This window comes from Xyrauchen texanus, chromosome 34 (genome assembly GCF_025860055.1).
Source record: "Xyrauchen texanus isolate HMW12.3.18 chromosome 34, RBS_HiC_50CHRs, whole genome shotgun sequence".
Lineage (NCBI taxonomy): Eukaryota > Metazoa > Chordata > Actinopteri > Cypriniformes > Catostomidae > Xyrauchen > Xyrauchen texanus.
In genome coordinates this window covers 11,820,863-11,846,295 of record NC_068309.1, presented here as the reverse complement: position 1 = coordinate 11,846,295, position 25,433 = coordinate 11,820,863, and the positions used below count along the sequence as shown (strand labels likewise).

General features: G+C 37.2%; 2 protein-coding genes across 2 annotated transcripts in view; both read left to right on the top strand.

Moving 5' to 3' along the window:
* The first annotated feature begins 2,192 nt into the window (after window positions 1-2,192).
* On the top strand, window positions 2,193-6,474 carry LOC127627509 (glutamine synthetase-like). The gene is made up of 6 exons (XM_052103918.1): window positions 2,193-2,457; window positions 2,694-2,834; window positions 3,052-3,198; window positions 4,033-4,160; window positions 4,236-4,435; window positions 5,798-6,474. The coding sequence occupies exons 1-6, from the start codon at window positions 2,295-2,297 to the stop codon at window positions 6,105-6,107; spliced, it is 1,089 nt and encodes a 362-aa protein (XP_051959878.1). The 5' UTR covers window positions 2,193-2,294; the 3' UTR covers window positions 6,108-6,474.
* A 3,976-nt stretch (window positions 6,475-10,450) lies between these two features.
* Window positions 10,451-25,433, top strand: part of arrdc1b (arrestin domain containing 1b) — a 57,249-nt gene continuing 42,266 nt past the window's right edge. The window contains exon 1 of the mRNA XM_052103913.1: window positions 10,451-10,650. Within this exon, the coding sequence (XP_051959873.1) occupies window positions 10,533-10,650 (118 nt within the window). The 5' untranslated portion in view covers window positions 10,451-10,532. The remainder of the gene's footprint in view (window positions 10,651-25,433) is intronic.

The window sequence follows — 25,433 nt, the reverse complement described above, 5'->3', positions numbered from 1 at the left end:
CAGGCTGGGCCTCGCCTTCGACATTTATCAGGTTTTATAACCTACAGGTCCCCTCATTGCATTCCAAAATTCTATCAGCCTGACTGTAGTATGGACTGGAGTACGTATATGCTGAGCATTATCTCCTCCCTTATAAGGTCCGTCTCTGACTGACTTAGAGGGTTTTTTATGCATATCAGTAAATAGAAAAATCAGTACATAAGATATGTGCTTGTGTTTTTACAATGAGCTCCCACCATGGGCCACCTTGGGGCAAAGGCGCTCTGTATTATTCCATTATATAGCTCACCGTTGGCCGGCTCGTTGAATAATCACTTTGCTTTAAGGCTCAGGCATCTGCCTCTGGCTTTATAGAGCGAAGTCAGCACTCACGGCGTTTTGCATGGTGTTCCCATAGCGTAAGCTACTTACGCAATAGGAGAGACCTCTCGAGAGGGAACGACTCGGTTACTAACGTAACCTCTGTTCCCTGAGAGGAGGGAACGAGTATTGCGTAAGCTGCCGTGCTTGTGCTTGGTCAGTCGCTTCAGTCGATTGAACCTAAAGAACTCTCATGACGGGCTCTAATATATAGCCTTAGCCACGGCCATCTTGGCGGGCTCTCATTGGTTGCGCTGCTCAGAGTCGCCCGCCATTGGTTCGAGCAAGTTGTCGCAGCACAGCCAATGACCGAAGCTGCCTCGCTCATTGCTGTCTGCTGTGCAGCTGCAATGCGTTTTACATAAAGACTTCAATATTTCTCGAGAAACTGAGTTTTCCCATAGCGTAAGCTACTTACGCAATACTCGTTCTCTCCTCTCAGGGAACCGAGGTTACGTTAGTAACCGAGTCGTTCGCGCGAGTAACGCCAACCTGCGAGTATTCCCCCTTCTTTTCCGGAAAAGGACAGGATTTCTATGGAGCCAAATCAATCTCATTAATAATTCACGCACAAAAAATGATTCACACATGCGTAGACAATTTCACATGCATGAAACCTAATTCACGTACACAAAAAAATATATTCACAAAAAGCTATTCACATGCGCAAAATAAAAGTATGCATACGTAAAATACATTTTACAAACGCAAAACATACTTCATAGATATACAACTAGTCGCAAAAAGTTTCGAATGTTTAAAATGTACGAGTGTATCCATGAATCTGAATGTGCAAATCGTCATTCACGTGTGAATCACCTCGGATTTGTGTGTGTGTGTTTTTGAGACTTTCCTGGCAGAGATCTCTACCCACGTGGGTCTGTCATACTCTTTAGCCAATCAGATGCGAGCTTAACCAATCATATCATAAGCCACTGATTCTGCGCACCTTTTGCAGATAATGTAGATATTTATATATCAACTGCTATCCTGGAAGTTCAGAGACTAATTTTTCAAAATGGCTGCAGTTTAGTTTAGGCTGAATAGTTTCTCTGGTGCATAATCTGAATACAAAGGAGTGGTTAACATAAATAAAAAAAAGCAAATACAACAAATTTTGTTTTTGTTGTACAAAACAACAGTAACACCAATAACAACAGCAGCAGCTGGATCAATACAGATTCAATGACAATAGCAACCCAGTGGTGGTAAAACAATTGATCAAAGAAAAATGTTCAGCCATGGCTTTTCAGCGTGGGGCACCTGACGTCGGGGTGGGGTGCGGTTGGGGCTGCCAGAAAGCTCTACATAAAAAAAAAAAAGCTTGAGGGGAGACATTTTGTTCTGTGTACACGCGAGATACGCTGTTGACAGCACTTTTTTTAAATTCAAATTTTGTAAGTTTTTTTTTAAGTAGGGTTAAGGTTTGTAATTTCTAAAAACTAAACATAAACCGTCGGAAATTGTTTCGCGCACGCGCTCTCACTCACAGATACGCATAAACGGATGAGTTTGGGGATGTTCACATTGAAAGTGTTTTGCCTGCATCTGCTCTGTTTTGCTATTATTTTCCTGTGAAATCACATGCTGCACCATGTCTCATGAAGGTCTGGCACATTTTTAGACACTGTGTCAAATTAATAAGAGCTTCAGGTTTCAAAAATGCATGCCAAGACACGTGTGTTCTGTATCAGTTGTTGCACTTTGTCTAGATTGTTTTTTAGGGGGGGTCTGTTACAATTATTCCAGATTGGGCCTCAGATATCATATACCCGCCTCTGTATGGGCGTCTCCCAACCCAGATAATTTATGAAAAGCAGACAAAACACAGTCTTATCACAATTGTATGCCACTTGGCATAACATCATATTAAATAGCTTAATTTTTGTTTTGTTTATATTTGACTTCTGACTGAGTTGTGAATCTGGTCCAGCATGTCCCATGTATCTCACAGCTCAAGTCTTAACAAGGTCCTGCGCCAGCAATACCTCAGTTTGCCTCAGGGAGACCTCTGTCTGGTCACTTATGTCTGGATCGACGGTGTGGACCTGTGTATCAAGACTCGAACCATGGATTCTGAGCCAAAAAGCATAGCAGGTATTACTGGTTATATTTTATTTAAAAATTATAATCTAGCATAAATATTGCCAACATTTTATGTTTTGGGTTTTATAGTGTTTTTTGACCATCTTTAATGTCATCTAGGCCATTATTATGTAGATTCTTAAAATCTACTATAAAGAGCTTTAAAGATTTTAGTATGCAATGAATTTGGTGCTGGTTGTTGTTATTATGGTTCCCTGTTATTTCTTTTTTGATTGTTTTCTTTGTAGATATACCAGAATGGGACATGGCTGCATCATCCGTCATTGAGATCCTACTGGCTCCTGTCTGTATGTTTAGAGACCCCTTCCTTTTGGACCCTAATAAACTGGTGCTGTGTGAGGTGCTTAAGCACACCCGGGAACCTGGAGGTTCGTATAACAGGACAAACTGATTGTTGAAATGTATAGAAAATGATTTTAAGACATGGAAATTGAGTCTTTGACACCCATCTGGTCTTTATCTATTGTGCAATTGTTCTTGTTGCTGTAACTCAACTGGTAGACAGGACATGGATGTCTTCCACTTTGCCAGAAGCATAAAAGTAAATGAGAAAATAAGCCTTTTTGCTTGGTATGTTCCTCTTAGAATCGAACCATCGTAACAGCTGTAACAAGGTCATGGAAAAGGTCAAAGACCTTCACCCTTGGTTTGGAATGGAGCAAGAATATACACTATTTGGAGTGGATGGGCACCCTTTCGGCTGGCCAAGATTTGGCTTCCCTAAGCCACAAGGTTAAAGAGAATGTGAATGTTTGTTGTGATTTTACATCATCTAGGGCAGAGGTTTTAGAGGGGGGAAAAAACAATGGTTCATGTCTGTACACATCTGTCCTGCTAGCTTGCATGTTAAAGTGCGTGTTATGCATATGCGTGTAGCAAAATGGATCTCTTTGTAGTGACTGAAATAACTTAAACGCAAGCTTATATGGAAGTGATTTTTACGCATTTTATATATGACAAAACAGCGCTGTCCATCTTGTTGGTGTTGTTTGATGTCTGATGTTGATGTTTTCAAAGTTGAATTGGCTTAAGTCATGTGCCGTGAAAGATTGTCAGTTACATACTGTGGAAAATTATCAAATTCCACAAAATAAATAAATGCATGAAAATAATAATAATTTCAGGGATCTAAACTCCTCACCTTTCTGAGAAATTCGCCATTTTGAAACCAAAATCAGTCACTTTTGTGATTATGAAGAGCAATGATTAATGTGCAAAGTGAGTGATATTTATACGCGTTAAGGGTCTTTCACGTGACTCGCGTCAGCGCTTTCTTAGGGTCACATCCCCCATCTAGGTTAAACCACATAAAGTTGGACATGGTAAACAGCGATCCCTATTTTAAAAGTGGAACATGCTTTTAAAATATACATCCCTGGATGTAACATAGTGTACTCATTTGTACATGTAAAAAAATACTGGGATATTTATTTATTAGTTGTAATATTTATAAAGACCAAGTATTTGTACTAAGGTCTTTTTTTTTTTTTTGTCAAATTAATTAAAATACTTTTTTATGGCTTTTGTCTAAAAATTACCTCCTGTGAAAAATCTATTTTTGGTCAGGTCTGTATCATTGCAGTGTTGGTGCTGACAGGGCCTTTGGCAGAGACATTGTGGAGTGCCATTATAAAGCCTGTCTGTATGCTGGCATCAAAATCGGTGGCACTAATGCAGAGGTCATGCCCTCTCAGGTAACTGCCATGAAGTTATTATATATTTGCATGTTTTTGGATGACCTATCTGAATACTCTGAACTGACTCTGCAGTGGGAGTTCCAGGTGGGACCATGCAAAGGTATTGACATGGGAGATCATCTGTGGATGGCCCGTTTCCTGCTACACAGGGTATGTGAAGATTTTGGGGTGGTTGCCACTTTAGATCCAAAACCCATGAAAGGAGATTGGAATGGAGCTGGTTGCCACGTCAATGTGAGCACTGTGCACACCAGAGAGGAAGGAGGGATTTGGTATGTACTTATGCAAACAAATCATCACAAAACTTTGCACGGTTTTACAGCCAAGCTAGTCAATGCAATAATCAAACACTAGCCTTGGCGGTTCTCTCATTTGTAGCATTAAAAATTCTGATTAATTTGAGCAAATCATTTCATTCCATTAAAGAGATATTCTGTGTTCAATACAGTACAAGCTCAAATGACAGCATTTGTGATACAATGTTGATTATCACAATTTATTTTGACTCATCCCACCTTTTTAAAAAGAAGCAAAAATGTGGTTTACAGTGAGGCACTTACAATGGAAGTGAATGAGGGATAATCCATAAACATTTAAATACTCACAATTTCAAAAGTACAGCCACAAGACAAACAATATGCATGGTAACTTGATTTTAGTGTGACAAAATCACCTACAAACCTTTTCTGTGTAAGGTTTTGGTTTGGAAAATGTTGTTGTCATGAAGACAAAGTCATTAAAAAAATGTTTACAGCTCAAATAATACATGAATTGTAACAGAATTAATGTAAGTGCTTTTATAAAATTATAAGCTTTACATTCCTGCCTTTTCAGCCCACCAAAATTGGCCCCATTAACTTCCATTGTAAGTCCTTCGCTGTTACCTCAATTTTTGCTTTTCTTAAAGAAAGGAGGGAAGAGTCGGAATACATTTTTGTGACACAAATGCTGTGACTGAACTGTATTGAACACAGAATATTCCTTTGATTCACTGGTTTGAATCTTTACGCAGAAGCATCTGAGCTATAATTTAGGTCTTTATATATAAAGTATCTAAAAACTTTAATGTTTAATTAGTATATTGCTTTTCAGGCTTCAAAAAGTCATCAGTATTAATACAATTTTTACAGTTAATATACAAGTTTCTGGTTGTGCTTTTCTCTTAAATGTCACATAGACTAGAAATCATTTAAAAGTTATATTTTGGGTTCAATACAAGTTAAGATCAATCAACAGCATTTGTGGCATAATGTTGATTACCACAAAAAATATGTCTGTGTAAAGTTCTATCCAATTTTACAACTTTGTTTCAACAAACCCTAAAATTACTGTAAACATGGTGATTTAAACATCTTTACAGCTAAAATAATATATGAGTTTTAACAGATGAATTAACGTATGTGCATTTATACAATTATAAGCTTCAGATTTCTGCCTTTAAACCCTCCAAAAATTGGCCCCATTCACTTCCATTTTAAGTTCTTCACTGTAACCTAAATGTATCCTTTTTTTCAAGAAAAGATCAAACAGACAAGACAGCAAATAATTTTTTATGGTCATCAACATTCACTATAAATGCAAAGTAAAGTGCTTATAAAATATCTGTCCCACCATTATCCTTCCCTCTACATCAGGCATATTGAGAAAGCCATCGAGAATCTGAGAAAGCGACATGAAGAGCATTTGCGGGTGTACGACCCACACTGTGGCGAGGATAACAAGCGTCGCCTCACGGGTCTTCACACGACCTCCAGCATCACTGAATTCTCAGCAGGTGTTGCTAACCGAGAGGCCAGCATTCGTATTCCTCATCAGGTGGCTCAAGACAAACGCGGCTATTTTGAGGATCGCCGTCCTGCTGCCAACTGTGACCCATATGCTGTGACCTGCACAATTGCCCGCACCTGCATGCTGGAGGAGGAAGACGTCCATGAATTGGAATAATGCACTCTTTAAAACAAATAGCAGTTATTTAGAATGTTGTAATGATGTAATAAGCTATATTTGACATAACACGATTTGTTTGTATAACATGGTTATTGAGCTTTGTGGTGTCTCTAAATCTTTGGACTATACTTGACAAGGTAATATGTAGGTTACAGTGTCTGCTTTCTCCTTATGTTGCCTAAATTTGTATAGATGTTGAATGTAATAAACATTTAAAGCACTGATTTGGTAAAGCCAGATATGTTCACAAGTCCCTGAAGTCTCAAGGCTTTTGGTCTATTTCTTTTTTGGAAATAGTTCTTTATCTGCAGCTGGATAGTTTAATAAACCCTGTATAAGGCTAATTCAATTTTGAAATATTAAAACTGACTACTTTAATGGATTGCCTTGTATATTTATTTAAACTTGTCTAATGAAGTAATAATGTTTTACTTTAATCATTGACTTTTATTTTTAGTACAGTAAACTATTAAACTTTAAATTATTATAATTTTTAATTTTTTTGCTTTAATAAAAGAACAGATTTTACAATCCAGCTTTGACCATAATTCTTTAGGGCTTTAAAGAATGAAATGCCTTTATGAACTTGTACCATAGTTTTTATAGTTTAAAAAGTGGTGTTTATTTGTAACAAGGCCATGTAACCTCAGGTAAACCAAGCATGCATCGTCACTACCATGGTAAAATGTTACATCATTTCTATAAAACAAACTTTGGCATTTTTGTAAAGAAAAACAGTTTCCTAAACACATTTAAAACTATAAATACAAAATATAAACATTTATAAACTGCCACAGTTGTTACAAAAATGAATGATATTCCCTCACTCCCCTAATATAGCCTATTGTACATTTAATTGAGCTATAGTAGTAATACAATATTTATTTTGAATATATGTGTCTAAAATACTACAGTCAATACAGTTAATTTTAATATATTAAATTCATGATATAGGTGGGGGTCCGGGGGATGTAACCGTAGGTTGCTGTGCTTTTAACTGTCCACCAGGTGGCAGTCGGTGTTAACTCTGGTCTCCTTTTGAAAAAGCATTTAGAATATGGTTCATTAGACCTCATTAAAAGATTTACAACAAGTGAATTTTAATTTGTACCTACTATCTAATGATGTTTGTTATTAATTTTTTATTTACTGAAAAAGTGCATATGAAGGAAAACGTTATTTATGCAAAGGTTTGATCCGCAAAAAATAGCTTTTTCTATTTATAAACATGACTAAATGTATTATTTATTAATTTCTGACAGACATATTTCGCATTTTAATCTTAAGGCAGAGATCTATTTGAGATGCTTATGTACCCTGTTTCTTATTACAATAGATAATATTACAATCTGATGTGGGTTAACAAAAGGACCAACTTTCCAATCATCTCTTTCTCTCTCCAAATACAGGTGAAACTCGAAAAATTAGAATATCGTGCAAAAGATCATTAATTTCAGTAATTCAACTTAAAAGGTGAAACTAATATATTATATAGACTCATTACAAGCAAAGATATTTCAAGCCTTTATTTGATATCATTTTGATGATTATGGCTTACAGCTTATGAAAACCCCAAATTCAGAATCTCAGAAAATTAGAATATTGTGAAAAGGTTCAGTATTGTAGGCTCAAAGTGTCACACTCTAATCAGCTAAACACCTGCAAAGGGTTCCTGAGCCTTTAAATGGTCTCTCAGTCTGGTTCAGTTGAATTCACAATCATGGGGAAGACTGCTGACCTGACAGTTGTGCAGAAAACCATCATTGACACCCTCCACAAGGAGGGAAAGCCTCAAAAGGTAATTGCAAAAGAAGTTGGATGTTCTCAAATTGCTGTATCAAAGCACATTAATAGAAAGTTAAGTGGAAGGGAAAAGTGTGGAAGAAAAAGGTGCACAAGCAGCAGGGATGACCGTAGCCTGGAGAGGATTGTCAGGAAAAGGCCATTCAAATGTGTGGGGAGCTTCACAAGGAGTGGACTGAGGCTGGAGTTACTGCATCAAGAGCCACCACACACAGACGGGTCCTGGACATGGGCTTCAAATGTCAAATGTCTTACCTGGGCTAAAGAAAAAAAGAACAGGTCTGTTGCTCAGTGGTCCAAAGTCCTCTTTTCTGATGAGAGCAAATTTTGCATCTCATTTGGAAACCAAGGTCCCAGAGTCTGGAGGAAGAATGGAGAGGCACACAATCCAAGATGCTTGAAGTCCAGTGTGAAGTTTCCACAGTCTGTGTTGGTTTGGGGAGCCATGTCATCGGCTGGTGTTGGTCCACTGTGCTTTATTAAGTCCAGAGTCAACGCAGCCGTCTACCGGGACATTTTAGAGCACTTCATGCTTCCTTCAGCAGACAAGCTTTATGGAGATGCTGACTTCATTTTCCAGCAGGACTTGGCACCTGCCCACACTGCCAAAAGTACCAAAACCTGGTTCAATGACCATGGTATTACTGTGCTTGATTGGCCAGCAAACTCGCCTGACCTGAACCCCATAGAGAATCTATGGGGCATTGCCAAGAGAAAGATGAGAGACATGAGACCAAACAATGCAGAAGAGCTGAAGGCCGCTATTGAAGCATCTTGGTCTTCCATAACACCTCAGCAGTGCCACAGGCTGATAGCATCCATGCCACGCCACATTGAGGCAGTAATTAATGCAAAAGGGGCCCAAACCAAGTACTGAGTACATATGCATGATTATACTTTTCAGAGGGCCGACATTTCTGTATTTAAAATCCTTTTTTTTATTGATTTCATGTAATATTGTAATTTTCTGAGATTCTGAATTTGGGGTTTTCATAAGCTGTAAGCCATAATCATCAAAATTATATCAAACAAAGGCTTGAAATATCTTACTTTGCTTGTAATGAGTCTATATAATATATTAGTTTCACCTTTTAAGTTGAATTACTGAAATTAATGAACTTTTGCACGATATTCTAATTTTTCGAGTTTCACCTGTACACTCACACGCACGCACACACACAACACACACACACACACACACACACACACACACACACACACACACACACACACACACACACACACAAAATGCATTAGAAATTGCCCATTTGACATCATTCATTTAGAGCTCAAGAATGACATTAATAGAATTGTTATTTTTCTCCATTAAGCACAAATTGAATCTGGATTAGACAAAACAGACCTCTCAGAACATGACAAGTTGCTGATGTCAGTGTACACAGGAGATGGGAAAGGATTGGAGCAGATGAGAGATTTGTGGAGTGCACGACTTGGCTCTGTCCCCATTTTTAGGTGAATTTATTATTCCCAGAAGTAAATAATGACAGAGGGGATGTCTGTTTAGTTTTATCTGTTTTTTTAATGATGTAGAATCTGGTGCATTTCTTAAAATTCTTCAAGGCTTAGTTATTAATTCTATTATTTCCTCTATTTAGAGGAAATATTTAAGATTCTGTTCTAGGTCAGGTCACTAAACAAATGTAAGCAAATTTGTGACTGACCATGTTAACTCATTTCTATGCTCACAAGATGCTCTTAGGAACTTTCTCAGATCATGCTGGGATCATCAGATTTTGCATAAACTTGTGCCATGGACCAGCTGGGGATTATATTAAATGGGGATATGCGTGTGCATGTGAATTATTTTACTGGCCTTTTCAGCAGATTTGTTCAATGTGAATTGGTATTGTTTAGCTCATTATAATTCGTGTGTGTGTGTGTGGGGGGTTTAATCATTATTAACCCGCTTATAGTTTCATCGATGTCTGCCCCAATAAATACATTTTGATACATACAACACAATTGCACGTGCATGAATTTAGGGGGCGGAGCTTCTGAAGCACTGAAGGGAGGGGCGTGTTTGTTTGGCTGTACAGTTCAATTATCAACAGTCTTTCTCAAAAATCGCTTAGGCTACTCGACATCAAACACATAACACAGCAAAAGACATCTCAAATACTAAGAAATTATGTTATTTATTTATTGTATTGTTTAACTTTTAAGTAAAACATTATGCAGATATTAATATTACATTTAATATATATATATATATATATATATATATATATATATATATATATATATAAATGCAATATAAAAGCATTTTCAAACACGATTTCAGACACTAAAGTACAAACGTTCACGAATTCAGGCAGTTCTAAGACTTTTTGCATACTTTTATGTTTATTCTTGATCGTTTCAAATAAACATCAATGCCGACACTGAGTACATACATTTCATATTGATACTTTGAAACAACCTCGAAGCACAGAGGAAGTCTGACTGACTATTCGGGTGACGTCAGCGGCAGCGCTCGTGAATGGGTGGAGACTGTGATGCGAGCCGCAGGAGGGACGTGAAACTGGCCGCATTTTGCCTGTTACTTCACAGCGACGATCTCATCCGCCGCGGAGCGCGTGAGTGGTGCTTTTGACAGACATGGGAAAGCTTCAGGAATTCGAGATTACTTTCACCAATAACAAAGTGGTCTACAATCCCGGCGAAACCGTATCAGGAACTGTGAGAATAAAAACAAGCCACTCCTTACAGTTTAAAGGTATGCAACTCGTTCTAGTCTTTTATATATGCTATTACATAAGGTTAGGCTAAAAAATGTATTTGCATGGACAGTACGGCTGTGTTAATGACGTTGGGTTTCTCCACGTTTAATGTCAAATGGTGATGGTAGGGCAATGCATATCAACACGTTTTGCGCACGATGGGCACGACATTTTGCATCCAACGCTGTTAATTTATTTATATTTTAATAGGTTGCTTCCGATATCTTTCGAAAAAAACGGACCCGTGATAACAGGGCAGTTACGTTGAAAACCACAATTCATCAACATCTAGACTTTTGTTATGAACCTTAATACACATCCTGTCACTCTTGTGCTTCTTGTTTCGGTTCGGTTTCTTTTTGTTCAAAAACCTGTTTCAACAGGTGTGTTATCCGTCATGCGTTTTGATGTTTGTCATAACTAACTAACTAACTAACTGATTATCTGACTGAATAACTAACTTAAAACGTCCACCATGAAGCGCAGAAACTGAGGTTTTTCGAATAGTTCTTATGCGTTTCTTGCTCTAAACATTTTCTAGACCGACGCAACGGAACGTACCTCAACGCTGTCACAGTGAAACACTTACTGTCTATAAACTGGAAAATACACACTTTTAGAAAATATTGTCACAAGATTATTTGTTTAACATAATTCTAGTATGATAAAATCGCTCAGTCACATAATCTGTAAAGATATTCAGTTTTACAACTTTACGGCATGGCGACGTAATGTAGGCTATACTGTACATCTCTAATTTTATGGCGCTAAAAACATGTTTCCATATATAAAGTTTACGTCTTGAATCTTCTTTGAAAACAGTGTGTATTTTAATAATTTCAATAGGATAGTTCACCTAAAAAGTATAATTCTCTCATCATTTACTCACCCTCATGCCAGATCTGTATGACTTTCTTCTGCTGAAACAATATATTTTTAAGAATATCTTAGATCTGTAGGTCCATACAATGCAAGTGAATGGTGTCCAGAACTTTGAAGGTTCAAAAAGCACATAAAGGCAGCATAAATATAATCATATGACTACAGTGGTTAAATCCCTGTCTTCAGAGAAATAGGTCAGTATTTAAGTCTTTTTTTTTTTACTATAAATTATCCTCCCTCCCAGTAGGTGGTGATACCCTCAGACAATGAAATTCACCAAAAACAGATTTACAGTAAAAAGGACTTTCTCATCTGTTTCTAACCCACACCTATCTTATTACTTCTGAAGGCATGGATTTAACCACTGGGGTGAACTATCCCTTTAATTGATGGACTGGCCAAAGTTCCATGTTAACTGTTAACTGGGTTTTATTTTTTTTTAATAAACAAGAGACAAGTCAAAAAATTATTTGTTAATCAACCATGCCACAGATGCTGTTGATTCAACTTAACTTGTAAAACCTGAAAAACTCCTCTAAAATGTCATTCCCTTAACAGTCTCAAAAATGTGCTGAAAAAGTGAAACTGGTTCAAGCCAATGGTTTTTCCATATGAACATCGAAAATAAGATTATGTGAAAGAAGTTTTAATAAAGTGGCCTTAGCACACGCTATTAGGGAAGGAGATAAGAAAGTAGGTTAGACGAGGTGCTTTTCAGACTGTGTGAATGTACACAAAGAATGCATTGTAAGTGTTTTGACTGAACTATTGGGCTTTGGTGTGTGGGTAAGACATACAGAGAGACAAACTTGAGAAAGAAAGAGACAACTCTAAAAGTCTCATTGCATTTCCATTGTCTTATGATTTGCATTCACAAATAAGACTAACAATTGTGGTGCGCTGCTACCCGACTCAAGGATCCCACCCTTATTGTGACACTTGTCTGAAAAATTATTGTAGTTCTGTGGTCATGTTTCTGTTCCTCTCTGTTGTTCCTGTCTATAATGAGAAAGGTCTCTTTGCATTTGACAGCACTTTCACCTGCTGTAATGCTTATTAGAATCAGAATCAGTGTGAGCTTTATTGCAAGTATGCTTACACACAAGGAATTTGTCATGGTGACTGAAGCTTCCAGTGCAAGAGAATGCAACGTATATACATACATACAAACATATACATTTATACATATAGTGAAAAAATACAAAAATAAGATATAACATAAAAAAGAGTAGTACAATAGTAAAATAATGTTGTTAGAATATTTTATATACAGATATACAATTATGTGCAGGTGATGTAATGTATTGTAGAAGAGGTAGGATGTGTAAAAGAATATAAATGAAATATTGATATAAGTAGGAATGGATGGATTGAATAGTGCACATGTTGTATTGACCAAAGGAAAGTATTTGGGGGAAGTTTTAACTGTTAATGAGGTGGATGGCCTGAGGGAAAAAACTGTTCCTGTTCCTGATGATTCTGATGCACTGTGCTCTGTAGCGCTGGCCAGAAGGCAACAGTTCAAAAAGGTAGTGGGCTGGGTGAGTGGGGTCCAGAGTGATTTTTCCAGCCCTTTTCCTCACTCTGGAAGTGTACAGTTCTTGCAGGGTGGGTAGGGGAGCGCCAGTAATCCTTTCAGCAGTCCGAACTATCCTTTGAAGTCTTCTGATGTCTGACTTGGTAGCTTCCGCAACTGGCGAAGGAAGTAAACCCTCTGCTGGGCCTTTTTCAAAATTGAGTCTATGTGGGTCTCCCACTTCAGATCCTGCCCAAGAACCTGAATGACTCCACTGCTGCTACAGTGCTGTTCATAATGGTGAGCAGGGTTAATGTTGGGGTGTTCCTCCTAAAGTCCACAATCATCTCCACTGTTTTTAGTGCGTTCAGCTCAAGGTTGTTTTGAATGCACCAGACGGCCAGCTGTTCAACCTCCCTTCTGTATGCAGACTCATCGTCATCTTGAATGAGGCGATGACTGAATCTCCTGAAGTTTGTCATCTGCAAACTTCAGGAGATTGACAGAGGGGTCTTCTGCAGTGCAGTCAGTGGGGAGAGCACACATCCCTGGTGGGCACCAGTGCTGATTGCACATTGTGCTGGAAGTGAATTTCCCCATTCTCACTATCTGCTACCTGTCTGTCGGAAAGCTGGCGATCCACTGACAGATAGAGCTGGGAACAGAGAGCTGGGTTAATTTAGTCCATAGGATAGTGGGGTTGATGGTGTTAAAAGCCGAACTGAATTCAACGAATAGTATCCTTGCCTATCCCTGGTTATCAGTGGATTACGTGACTAGTGATGTCACTGTTCAACAGGAGGATGAGGTCATGCCACTGGTGTGATTATTCATTCACTGCTGGCTCTTTAATTCATTAGGCTTTCCTGCATTTCCCCTGTTAGTACTTTGTGGATTTGTTTGCGGCACCATTCACCTTAACTTAATGTGGAAAAAGCTCCTCTAATGTGTCTTTGTGGCATTACCTCCAGCAGACATTAGTGCATTAGCAAAACAAAACTGCTGGAAGGATAGCTTATACATTATTGTCTCTTTTAAAAGGATAATTCACCCCAAAATGAAAGTTCTGTCATCATTTATTCATCTTCATCCTTTCAGTTTCTTCTGTGGGACAGGGAGATTCTTTGCAGAATATCCACTTTCTTGATGTTCTTGGTGCTTTTTAGTCCTTTTTGTAGCTTGACCTGTAAAATACCTCCTGTTGTGTTTTTAATGAATAATAATTAAAAAAAACATACAGGTTTGGAATGACATAAGGGTGAGTAAGAGCTATACCTGTAAGAACAGCCAGTAGGACACATTTTTATCAGTTTTGCTTCATCTCTCATTGCAATAATTTTGACCACTTCCACAACAAACTTTGTGGTGCCTACAGTTCATGTAGGAAACTTTTGTGGACAACAGGATGTGTCTTTGTTCATGGCCCTCATTTAACATGCCTTAGTGTTGAAGTGTCTGGAAATGCATAAAAGTCCAAATATCCATTGAAAAAACATGCTCTCTCTGCCATTGTTAAAACTTGTTCTTAGAGCTGAAGTGTGTAGTTTCTGCGGCATAAATTTACAATTACATTTACATTTATGCATTTGGCAGATGCTTTTATCCAAAGTGATTACAGAGCCCTTATTACAGGGACAATCCCCCCGGAGCAACCTGGAATTAAGTGCCTTGCTCAAGGACACAATGGTGGTGGCTGTGGGGCTCAAACCAGTGTCCTTCTGATTACCAGATTACCAGTTATGTGCTTAGACCACTACACCACCACCACTCCAAATTTAACCACTGGAGTCTTATGGACTGTTTTTATGTTGCCTTTATGTGCTTTTGGAGCTTCAAAAATTTGGTACCCATTTATTTGTTTTGTGAGGACCTACAGAGCTAAAATATTCTTTGAACAATCTTTGTGTTCAGCAGCAGAAAGAAAGTCATACACACCTGGTATGGCATAAGGTAAATGGTAAATGATGATAGAATTTCATTTTTGGGCAAGAGAAAATATTTTCACACCTAAAAAGTTACACACTTCAACGTTAAAGCTAATTTCTGTTAGGTTACATACTGTAGTTTTATCATTTATTGAGAGAGCCGTCTTTTAAATGATCCTGTTATAATACATGTCTCAAATAGCAAATTTGTATTCTCTTTAACCTTAGACAGCCATCAGTGTGTGATAAATGATTGGGAGTAATTTTTCTTTTAAGTGTAAATGAGTGCGTTGCAGCAGCTGTCATTTGACTTGTTTCCCACAGGCCCCAGACACCACAAAATTGTAAAAAAAAGAAGAATCGGGCAGAATCTATTTTCTCCCATGTTGTTAATTTGTTTACAAATGCTGTGCCTGAGGTGCTTACTAACATTATTGTGTGGGTAACATTGCTGTCAGTTCAGGTTTAGCTCACTCTTGTTTCGCTATACCTTAAAGGAATAGTTCATTCACAAATGTCAATTCTGCCGTCATTTACTCACCCTAAAATCTTTCTAAACCTTTATGACTTTCTTTCTTCCTTAAAACACAAAAGCAGTTATTTCCAGCAGAATGCCCAAGCTGCTTTTTCCATATTATAAAAGTGAATGACAATGGCTGCCACACTGTAAAAATGTTTGTAATTTTAACTGTAAAAGACTGTAATAATGCTACAGTAAAAAAAACATTAATTGATACGGTACATTTAAAAAATCTATTTAAAAAGACCATACATGTAGTTTTATGGGAACATTTTGTAAAAATATTATATTGTTTATGTAAAAAGTATGGTTATCTGTATAATTAACAAAAAAAAAATTATATTATGTTTAACAACATAATATATGTTGACCAAAATATCCATCTACCTCTAGTCCAGATGACTGTGAGTGACAGTGAGTACATGTACTTTTTATGGTAAATTATTGTTAAAATTATGGTAAAAAAGTGGAGTGGTGGTGGCCTAGTGGGCTAAAGCACATAACTGTTAATCAGAAGGTCGCTGGTTCGATCCCCACAGCCACCACCGTTGTGTCCTTGAGCAAGGCACTTAACTCTAGGTTGTTCCGGGGGGGATTGTCCCTGTAATAAGTGCACTGTAAGTCGCTTTGGATAAAAGCGTCTGCCAAATGCATAAATGTAAATGTAAAAAACAAAAATCTGGTGTTACCAGAATTCCCTGCATGACCCAGTTAATTTCATTATATTTTATGGGAATAGTTATGTTTCTATTTTATTTTTAATATCAGTTATGTTCTTTGGGGTGTTCTGCGTTCAGTTAATGTTTATTACATTATTTTAATTTCACATGTGTTACACTGATGGTGTTTAGTGTTAGTGTGAGTGACACTGAGCACTGTCTCTACATGTTTATTGGTCATTGCTCCAGGAAGGGCCTCTATTGAGGAACTTCATGTCATCATGTGCCCTTTTGTAGTTACTACAGTGATTAACAATACATTATAAAGAGAAAAGCAGATTTTTACATTTTCAGAAGGTTAATACATCAAGTTTATTATTTAACAATGTAAAAGTCGGTAATGCACCGTAAAATATACAGGCATTAAAATTACTTCCCGCTAAATGTGGTTACCATATTTTTTATGGTGAATTTCTGGCAACCACAGTTGCCAGTTTTTTACCAACAGGATTTTATTTTTACAGTGCAAGCTTGATTTTCACTGAATAATAACTTAAATTCCCTCACACAATGCCTTTGTATATCTTTTGATGACTTTAAATATATAGCATGTGAGTCATATGGACTAGAGGTAGATGGATATTTTGGTCATGTCAAGTAAAATGATTTGTATAGGACTTTTCACAACTCACAGCATTTCAAAGCAACTTTACAGAAGATTCTGCCATAACAGAACACAAAGCTGTAATGTTTTGTCATCATTATGCCATTTGATAAAAACGTGATTGTAGATTGTGCCTTTAAAAATAAATTGAATTGAGGGCATGCAAAGAAAAATGAAAAAAGTTAAGCAAATATTTGTAGACGTCCCTGCACATCAGCTGCATGACAACGACATAATGTTTTTAGGCTTTTCGGTACATGTTGCTCTGTTGAGTACATTTTATTAAACAGCAGCTGACTCATGCTTTGGCTGTCTTATCTATACTTTTTTAGTCTGAGCACTTCAATAAATAGTCCCGTCATGGAGGTGATGGGCGTGAGAGACAGTGAAATTTTTTTATTTTCAGATTCGCTTTGGGTTAGAGAACTTATTAGATGGAAATGAAAAGCGTGACATGAATATTAAAGTATGTGTGTCTCCACAGTCATTGTCCCTTTCAGTGCAGTGACACGGTTCTGTTGAGAGAGAGTCTCTCATTTACACCCAGTATGCAGGGTGGTGTTACCAATGATGCCGGTTTACAAAATGAAGAAGACTAGGTAGTCTCTGCTTTGACAGAAGACATGTTTAATCCCTCTTAACTATAAAAGAGGGGCTTTAGCCTGTTTTTAATCTGTCAGTTACAAAAATCTCCAAAGATGACATGATTACTTTTATCTCAAATGGTTAGAAACGGTCTACCGTAGAAGTGTAGTGTAAAACTGAACAGTCTAGTGTTGCAGTGTATATCAATATCTGTAGATCATTTTGCACTATGGATCTTTTCTTTGACACTTTGGGACCTGTGTGATTTTAGAAAAGGAAATATCTTGTGTCTCAGATATAATAGTTCAGTTCAGTTTTACATAACAAACCTGATACACATCAGAAACGGAATACTGAATGACTCCATGAAATCAAAATCTAGCATACAGTATATGCTTGTATTTTTTTATTCCCTTTTCTCCCAATTTGGAATGCCCAATTCTCATTACTTAGTAGGTCCTCGTAGTGGTGCGGTTACTCACCTCAATCCGGGTGGTGGAGGACAAGTCCCAGTTGCCTCCGCTTCTGAGACCGTCAATCCATGCATCGTATCACGTGGCTCATTGTGCATGTCACCGCGGAGACTCCGCATGTGGAGGCTCACGCTATTCTCCGCGATCCACGCACAACTTACCAAGTGCCCCATTGAGAGCGAGAACCACTAAACGTGACCACGAGAATCCCCCCACTTGAGTTCTTCTTAAATTATAATTTTTTTTATAAAATCTGTTTATTTGTATAGAGCATTTCACAAATGCATATGGTTCCATAGCAGCTTTACAAAGAAAAGTGTGCAAGCCAAAGGTAACAGTGGCAAGGAAAATTTCTGTAAGATGTTTAAAAATTCTGTTATGGGTTAACAAAATTAACTTTCAGTGATATATGCATTTGCTGTGTAAAATGAGAATGTCCTTTACCCCTATTATTAAAAGCCACTGACTAGCAATAACAAGTAGCATATCATGGTGACGAAACCTCAACACTGTTGGCTGTAATCCCTTCAATGTCCTGCACCAACTTCCTTTTTCAATAGGAAATGCATCAATAATACAATAAAAGATTGAGTGTTTAATCAGAGTGTTGAATGAACTCTCCATATAAAATGAATAATCTATTAATAAATGTATTCATAATCCTGCAAAAGAAATGTGTTTCCTAATAAAATAGCACAAATATTGTTATAGGAACATGATAGCATGTTCATTTCATGTTCTTTGCTAAATCCAGCTCTTTATCAAATGCATTCTGTGATTGTGATAAGCTTATTTGTAATGATCTGTGGCTTTCCAACTGTCTACGTCTCAAGAGCCACTCACATAAACAAGCCCCTCTATTAATTAGCAATGGACATGGGTTGATTGGTTGTGTAAGGCAACACCACTGTTACTGAGGCCGGTATCAACATGATGCCACTCAAAGTCCCACACTGGCTTTCTCTGTGTGTTTTGGAATAGTCTGACTTTATCACCTCATCATAAAGATGCATCCATTACTTTTACTGGTAATATGGCATCTACGCCCTTGTTTGTGTTGAAATATCTGGCAAACCATTAAAGACAAACATAAGTTTAGCCTGGGGCTACTTGTCCCCCTCATAACGGGAATCGCAGACCTCAAATGTCAGTTATTTTTTAATGAAACAAGAGTGTATTGGGGAATATTGTATTGAGAGTATTCAGTCAATAATAACACCTTGTTAATGTTCTACTGTTGCAAGGATGAGTTAAGAGCATTCACAGGTCAGTTATTGACCATAAAAGAAATGTATGTGTGCCTATGCAAGAAGAGCACTCGCTGCTCATGATTGCGTTTGTTTGTGAATGGTCAAAATGCGTCTTGGTGAGATTTTGTAAACTGTGTTAAGTAGGTCCACCATGTGCAGTAAGTACTAAACAGTTTTCCTTATAAGCACCTATTTTAGCCTGTTCTCATCCTGCTGTCTTCTAAACTAACTTAAAGCACCTGACAAATTTACAATAATGATCAATTGAAAACAGTGTGCATTGAACTACAGAATGCCAAGTGGTACAAAATAGTGTTTGTTTGAATTTAAAGGACGTACTGTTAAAAGTATGCAACTTCTGATATTTGAGAGTATCTGAGGCTGAGACAAAAGTTAGTGGAACCTTTTAGATTTAATTTGAGTAATACTTTAAGATTTACTATATAAATGACACCAATAACTTTTATTATAAAGTTTATTATATTCCGGTATTTCATCAAAGGATGAGTCCATTCATGTCCAAAGTGGTCTTGGCTAAACCTTGATCCACTGACCCTAGAACAGCCCCTGAGCCATATGATAGCTTTTGTTGTGTGGAATTGACCAAATTTGTAGTCTCAAAACCTGGTGTGATGTGTCTTGATGTGGGTAACCATGATGCAAGACGTGTGAGATGCATGGATGTTGTATTTTTGGCTTTGCTATACACAAAGCAATATTTAAATTAATTTGGTAAAAAAAAACTCATTACATTTTTACATTGAAACCTATTTGAGTCGAAAGATTAGATTCTCTAGTTTCATCCGATATGCCATTTTTAATATTTGAGCTATTTATCGCAAAACACTATGCTGCTAAACACAATGTACTCTAATGTGTACTTTAGCTAATTTTTTCATTTGAAGAAATGAAGGCTTTATATGGAGTTAAAAATAAGGTGCATTTTATGTCAGACAGACATAATACTGATTAAGTAATTTACTAAATAGGGAGCAAGGGAGCATCCTATATCTTTCCTATACATCTAAAGTGCATTCATTCTTAAAATCCAACCAAAAGTTCAGTTTCAGGCAACAGATGATGTTTGGAATACTTAATGTATTTGGCAGACAAGGAACAATAATAATCAGTACATAGATTCATAATTTATAATGTGTATTTATTTTTATATGGTTGGCAGTGATTGGATTATGCTGGCCATTACTTTAAATCAGAATTAATTATGCTAATTTCTGATATAGTAACGTCTCAAAAACATGAATAACCAACACTCCTGGAATACATAATAAATAATTTGATAAAAATTAAAAAATCTGACTTTTTATAGCTTGGTGTTGTTTCCAATTTCACAACTTAGTCCCACTGTCCACATAAGGGTTGGAGTATAGGGTTTTAAACCATTTATATTAATATATTTTCTGATTTGAGGGATAGTTTATGGTTAGGGTAAGAGTAGGGTATTAGGGATAAGGTTTGGACAATGTTATTTTAACAAGAATGTTCTTCCAGACCTATCAAGATATGTTGACATAGGAACAAGTCCTTGTTGGTAAAATTAGCTCTTTCAATTTCAGTTTCAAAATGAAAAAGCCTGTTGTTCAACCCAGCCCAAGGTTTTGATCAGTTGAATCACAGTTCTTGGAACTGTGGTGATCGGAAACTGTTCAATCAAACTGATGTAACAGCATGTCCCTGAAGGCATGTATAACTCGTACAAGCCTACAAGATCTCCACACCCACTTCTGCCAGCTGTAAATAGCAAACGCACTGAGTCACAGTCAAACTAGTTTGCTCAGGGGCTTCCAACCCCTAATGTGTCTAGACTTGGGGCATGGTTTTCAGAATAGAACTACCTTTTAATTAACAGTTTGCTGTGTCTTTGTGAAAGTATCTAGTTGTGGCCCTCATAACGAAAGTCCCCCAAACATTGTTTGGTAATATTTCAAGACAAAGACACTGAATTCAATTTTGCACCAGAATGAAATTAAAAGCTTGTCTGTAAACTGGACCCTAGAGATATGCCTCAGGTAAATACTTTTGTTCAGTGTTTGTTATAGTAAGATATCTGGTTTGTTGTTCCACTGATGCCAGCGGCACCTATGTTGGCACCGTTAACCTTGCTTTGACTTTTTGATGCCTTCTAGCATTCCTACCATGCCAGTCACACAGGGGCATTATTCACAACTCTCCAAGCCCAAAGAAATGCTCTTCCTCCTTCTCTTTGTATCCATCATTATCTCTCCCTGTCTGTCTAAGGCTTTCAGGACAAGGAAGATTAATATAAGAAAACATTTTCCACACTGTCTCACTGAATGAGGGATGCAGTTGTAGTTTTTTTAAATAGAGCTGAGGACAGAAGATGCTGGAAGTAATGTATGCTCTTTTATGTTTTTGACTAATGACACTTTCAACTCCTCTAATAATTGTTTTTAATGTTGCGTTCACATAAGGAAAGAAAGTTTTCACCTCACATTGCTCACACGAGTTTGACCGCTGGATTATACATTTCTGTTTAAACTTGTGTTCGCGAGAGTAACGCGAACCCACGAGTATTCCCCCTTCCTCCAAGTCTTTCTTCTTTTTTTGTCCGGTCTCTGTACATGTATGACGTTGTGTCACACAATTCCGGGTGCCCACACACCGCGACAACATTTTTTTCATCCGTTTTTCCAGATTTATTCTGCTACTACGTCAGTGACATCCGGATAATCTCAATGCCAATAGGCTTTCACAACAATGCTTCTAGCGAATTTCTCGCTCGAGTTGAAAAATGTCAACTTGTGCGAATACGTGAATGAAACGATTTGGTGTGTATGCTTTCAGATCCCTCTTATGTAGTAGTGACTAATGTAGGACATATTCGCTGAAAATGTATGATGAAATATTAGAGCATCTGCATTGTTTTATTAGTCTAACAGGAAACCAAGGAATCCTCATGTTCCATAACAGGAATACTTTGAGAAACTGATCACATGTGAGAACAAAAGCTACGGATATGTCAGCATCCCCTTTTATTTCCAAGTTCCTCCTCTGTGTTTATATATTTCACCATCTCAGATTTAGGATATCACAATTAAATTATCTGTGTTTCTCTTCATTTAATGGATATTATATCTTTGTAGAGGCCCCAGGGGTGAGTGTCTAGTAGATATGGGTATTGAAGGAACCTACCAAAAGAGACTACTGAATGATTTATTCCTACTAATATTTCTAGCGATTGCTGTTGTGGCTGAATGTTATACAAGTATTCTTGGTTTCCATATAATTTTGTTTCGGGGGGGCTGAAACTGCAAAAAAATTAAATGATATGAAAATAAAATAAACATACTGGTAACACTTTTTATAATAAGGTTCCATTTGTTAACAGTAAAATTAGTTAACAACATTAGAAAATATTAACTAACAATAAAATGTCTTTTTACAGCATTTATTCATCTTAGTCAATGTTAATTTCAACATATTCACCTTATTCAGCCCTGACCCATTTCCATGCTCCACTCTTCCGAATTTTGTCATCTAACTTCCTGTTTGTATTGAAGCTACTGAGAAGAGTTGATCTAAATGGATTACATGTTGATGGTGGGAGTCTACATCACCCCCTTTACTATGTGAAAATGCTATGGTGTTTTTTCTGTCACTCTAATGAGTCTAAATGTTTGTTTTTTTCCGACACACACAGAGTTAAATTGGACCTAGCAGATCACATTCAGAAAGCTATGACACACTGCACTTTTTCATAATACAAGCGTTTAATTGTTTTACGTGTAATTCTGCTTAATTTTTAGGTTTCAACTTTAGGTCAAAATGTGTGTTTAATATAAAATTTCTAACAGTAACAGCTCGTATTATTTCACATCCAAGTTTGCTGTCATGTAACAAATTCCTCACAGACAGTGTTAATAGTCTTCAAGTCCTCAAATAAATTTGATCAGTGACCTCCAGCACCCTTGTCTACTTGGTAATCAAATGCCTTTGTGGTGGGCTTTGAAATTCGTGAATTGAATTCGTCATTGATTTGTTTAAATGTATGTGTGTGTATTGGAATAAGAGTGCTAAATTGAGAGGAGAAGAGGTTAGCCTTCACCTGGCTGCAGGTTTATGGCCGTTACTAGAACTATCATGTTGGAATGCGGTTGCTATGCCACCGGCATTCAGAAGTCCTTGTCCCAGGAGAAGTATGGGGTTTCCCAGCCCCAATGTCCTTTGTGTGCAGGTGCCCTCTCCTATTCACAATCCCACAGAGGACAAAGACGCTTTTACCTTCCGAACCAGAGCCAGCTAGATTGATTGTGCTGGAGCTTCAGAGGGTGACAGTCTTGAGAAGATGGCACATGTTTTAACGCAGTTTAATTGGTTCAGTTAATGGTTAGAGCAGTGTTTCTAAATCAGGTGAGAGCAATGTAAAAAAGTGCAAAAAAGTAAACTGTTAAGTTTATTATGTGTTTGTGGGTTTTAAATGATCAGTTAAATAAATCCCTTTCACATAACCCATAATAAATGTAATACAATTTGATCACTTCTAAAAAAAAATTATATTCATGTTTTAATTAAAGAAATATTAAGGAAAATTAATGTACGTTAATAACAAACAAATACAGGCGTTTACAGTGAAAGTCTATGGGACAACCATACAGTTGCCCTGCCAACTTCCACTGTAAGGGTGCATCTCAATCAGCTCCCTAGTTCAGTATTTAGTGCACTGCTCAGGATCACCATTTCTAGGGCTGTTCCAATTGCCAAATCATTCCAGTGCCCTGATTTGATTTACTATAAATTCTCCTCCCTGCCCAGTAGTTGGCTATATACACAAAGAATGTGAAAGTGAAAGTGGAGATTGATAGTACAAATAGGCATTAAATATTGACCTGTTTGTCACTCATACCTGTCATATCGCTTCTGAAAATATGGATTTAACCACCAGTCTCATGCTGGCATAATGTGCTTTTGGAACTTCAACGTTTTGGGAACAATTCACTTGCATTGTATGCACCAACAGAGCTGAAATATTCTTCTAAAAATCTTCATTTGTGTTCAGCTGAAGAAAGAAAGTCATACACATTAAGTAATAAGTAAATGATATGAGAATTTTCATTTTTGGGTGAACTATCCCTTTAAGTGATGATTTATCCATCGTTATTCTGTTTTACTGTTTTGTAATGATAACAAGTTAAAGTTTTTTTTTCAAGCTTGAGGAAATTTTAGGCTTAGAAGATACAGAAGTTAAATAACTGAGGTTTGTCTGATGTTTCAGTAAAACATCCATATTCAGAACATCTGCTTTATTAACAGGCTGCTCTTTGTCTCGGTGAAAATTAACAGAACTGTGTGCTGGTTTCTTTGGCACTCAGTCAAAACGCTGAATGAGTCAGTTTATTTGATTTTGAGTGGAAAAGGTGTCTTAGAACACTTTTATGAGGTGGAAAGTTTGTTAAAATTTAAATAAATTTGTAAAATCTGTATGCAGCTGGGAAATTGATATCAATAATAAAGGTTTAGAGCCACAATAAACTATCTTCATTTACATGTCCAACCTTGTAGCTCTAAACACCCATATGATACAGTTTCAGCCTAACTTTTAAACATCTCAACTCACCATGTGCACCCAAACACCTTCATCATTTAAATTAGGATTTGTAAGGAATGTTACCCGTCCTCCCAGACCTGAGGATGGGGTAATTTGTCAGTGTCAGTGAGAATTTAATTATAGATCTTCCATCATGCTGCCTATTTTCACCTCATTTTGTGAATGTTTGACACAAGTTTTTCAGTAATCTGTGTGAAAAATCGAAGAGTACTCCAGTGCCTAATTTAAGAGAGTACTGAAATGCCCTTTTCTGATGAAATAGTTTGAACATTAGACAAAACAAGGTTCCAATGATTGTACAAATATAAATAACAGATGTTTAATGTGTGTTACAGACATTGCAGGGCGATACTTATTAGTCATTGTTCATTTGAACCTTAAAGGAAGAGGCATACTTCCTCTCTTATTTATATCCATTTTAAGCAAGCTTGTGTGTTTCAGTAAATCATGCAAGACTTGCTCCTAGGCACAAACATACCATGAATGGTGTGTTTGTGTGTCATTCAGTTGAACTCCGAGCATCACTGAGCCGCACAATGGACATCAACCAGAGCAGAACACACACACAGTAGCCGCATGTGTCTCTCTCTCTCTTGTACTGGCACCTCTGGCTCGTCTTTATCCCCCTGATTAGCCCGATTCAGGGCGGGGCGTGTGTCCTCACGGCCTGGCCCTGCCTTCCTCCTTGTCACAATTATCTAATATAAATATTTAAAAAATA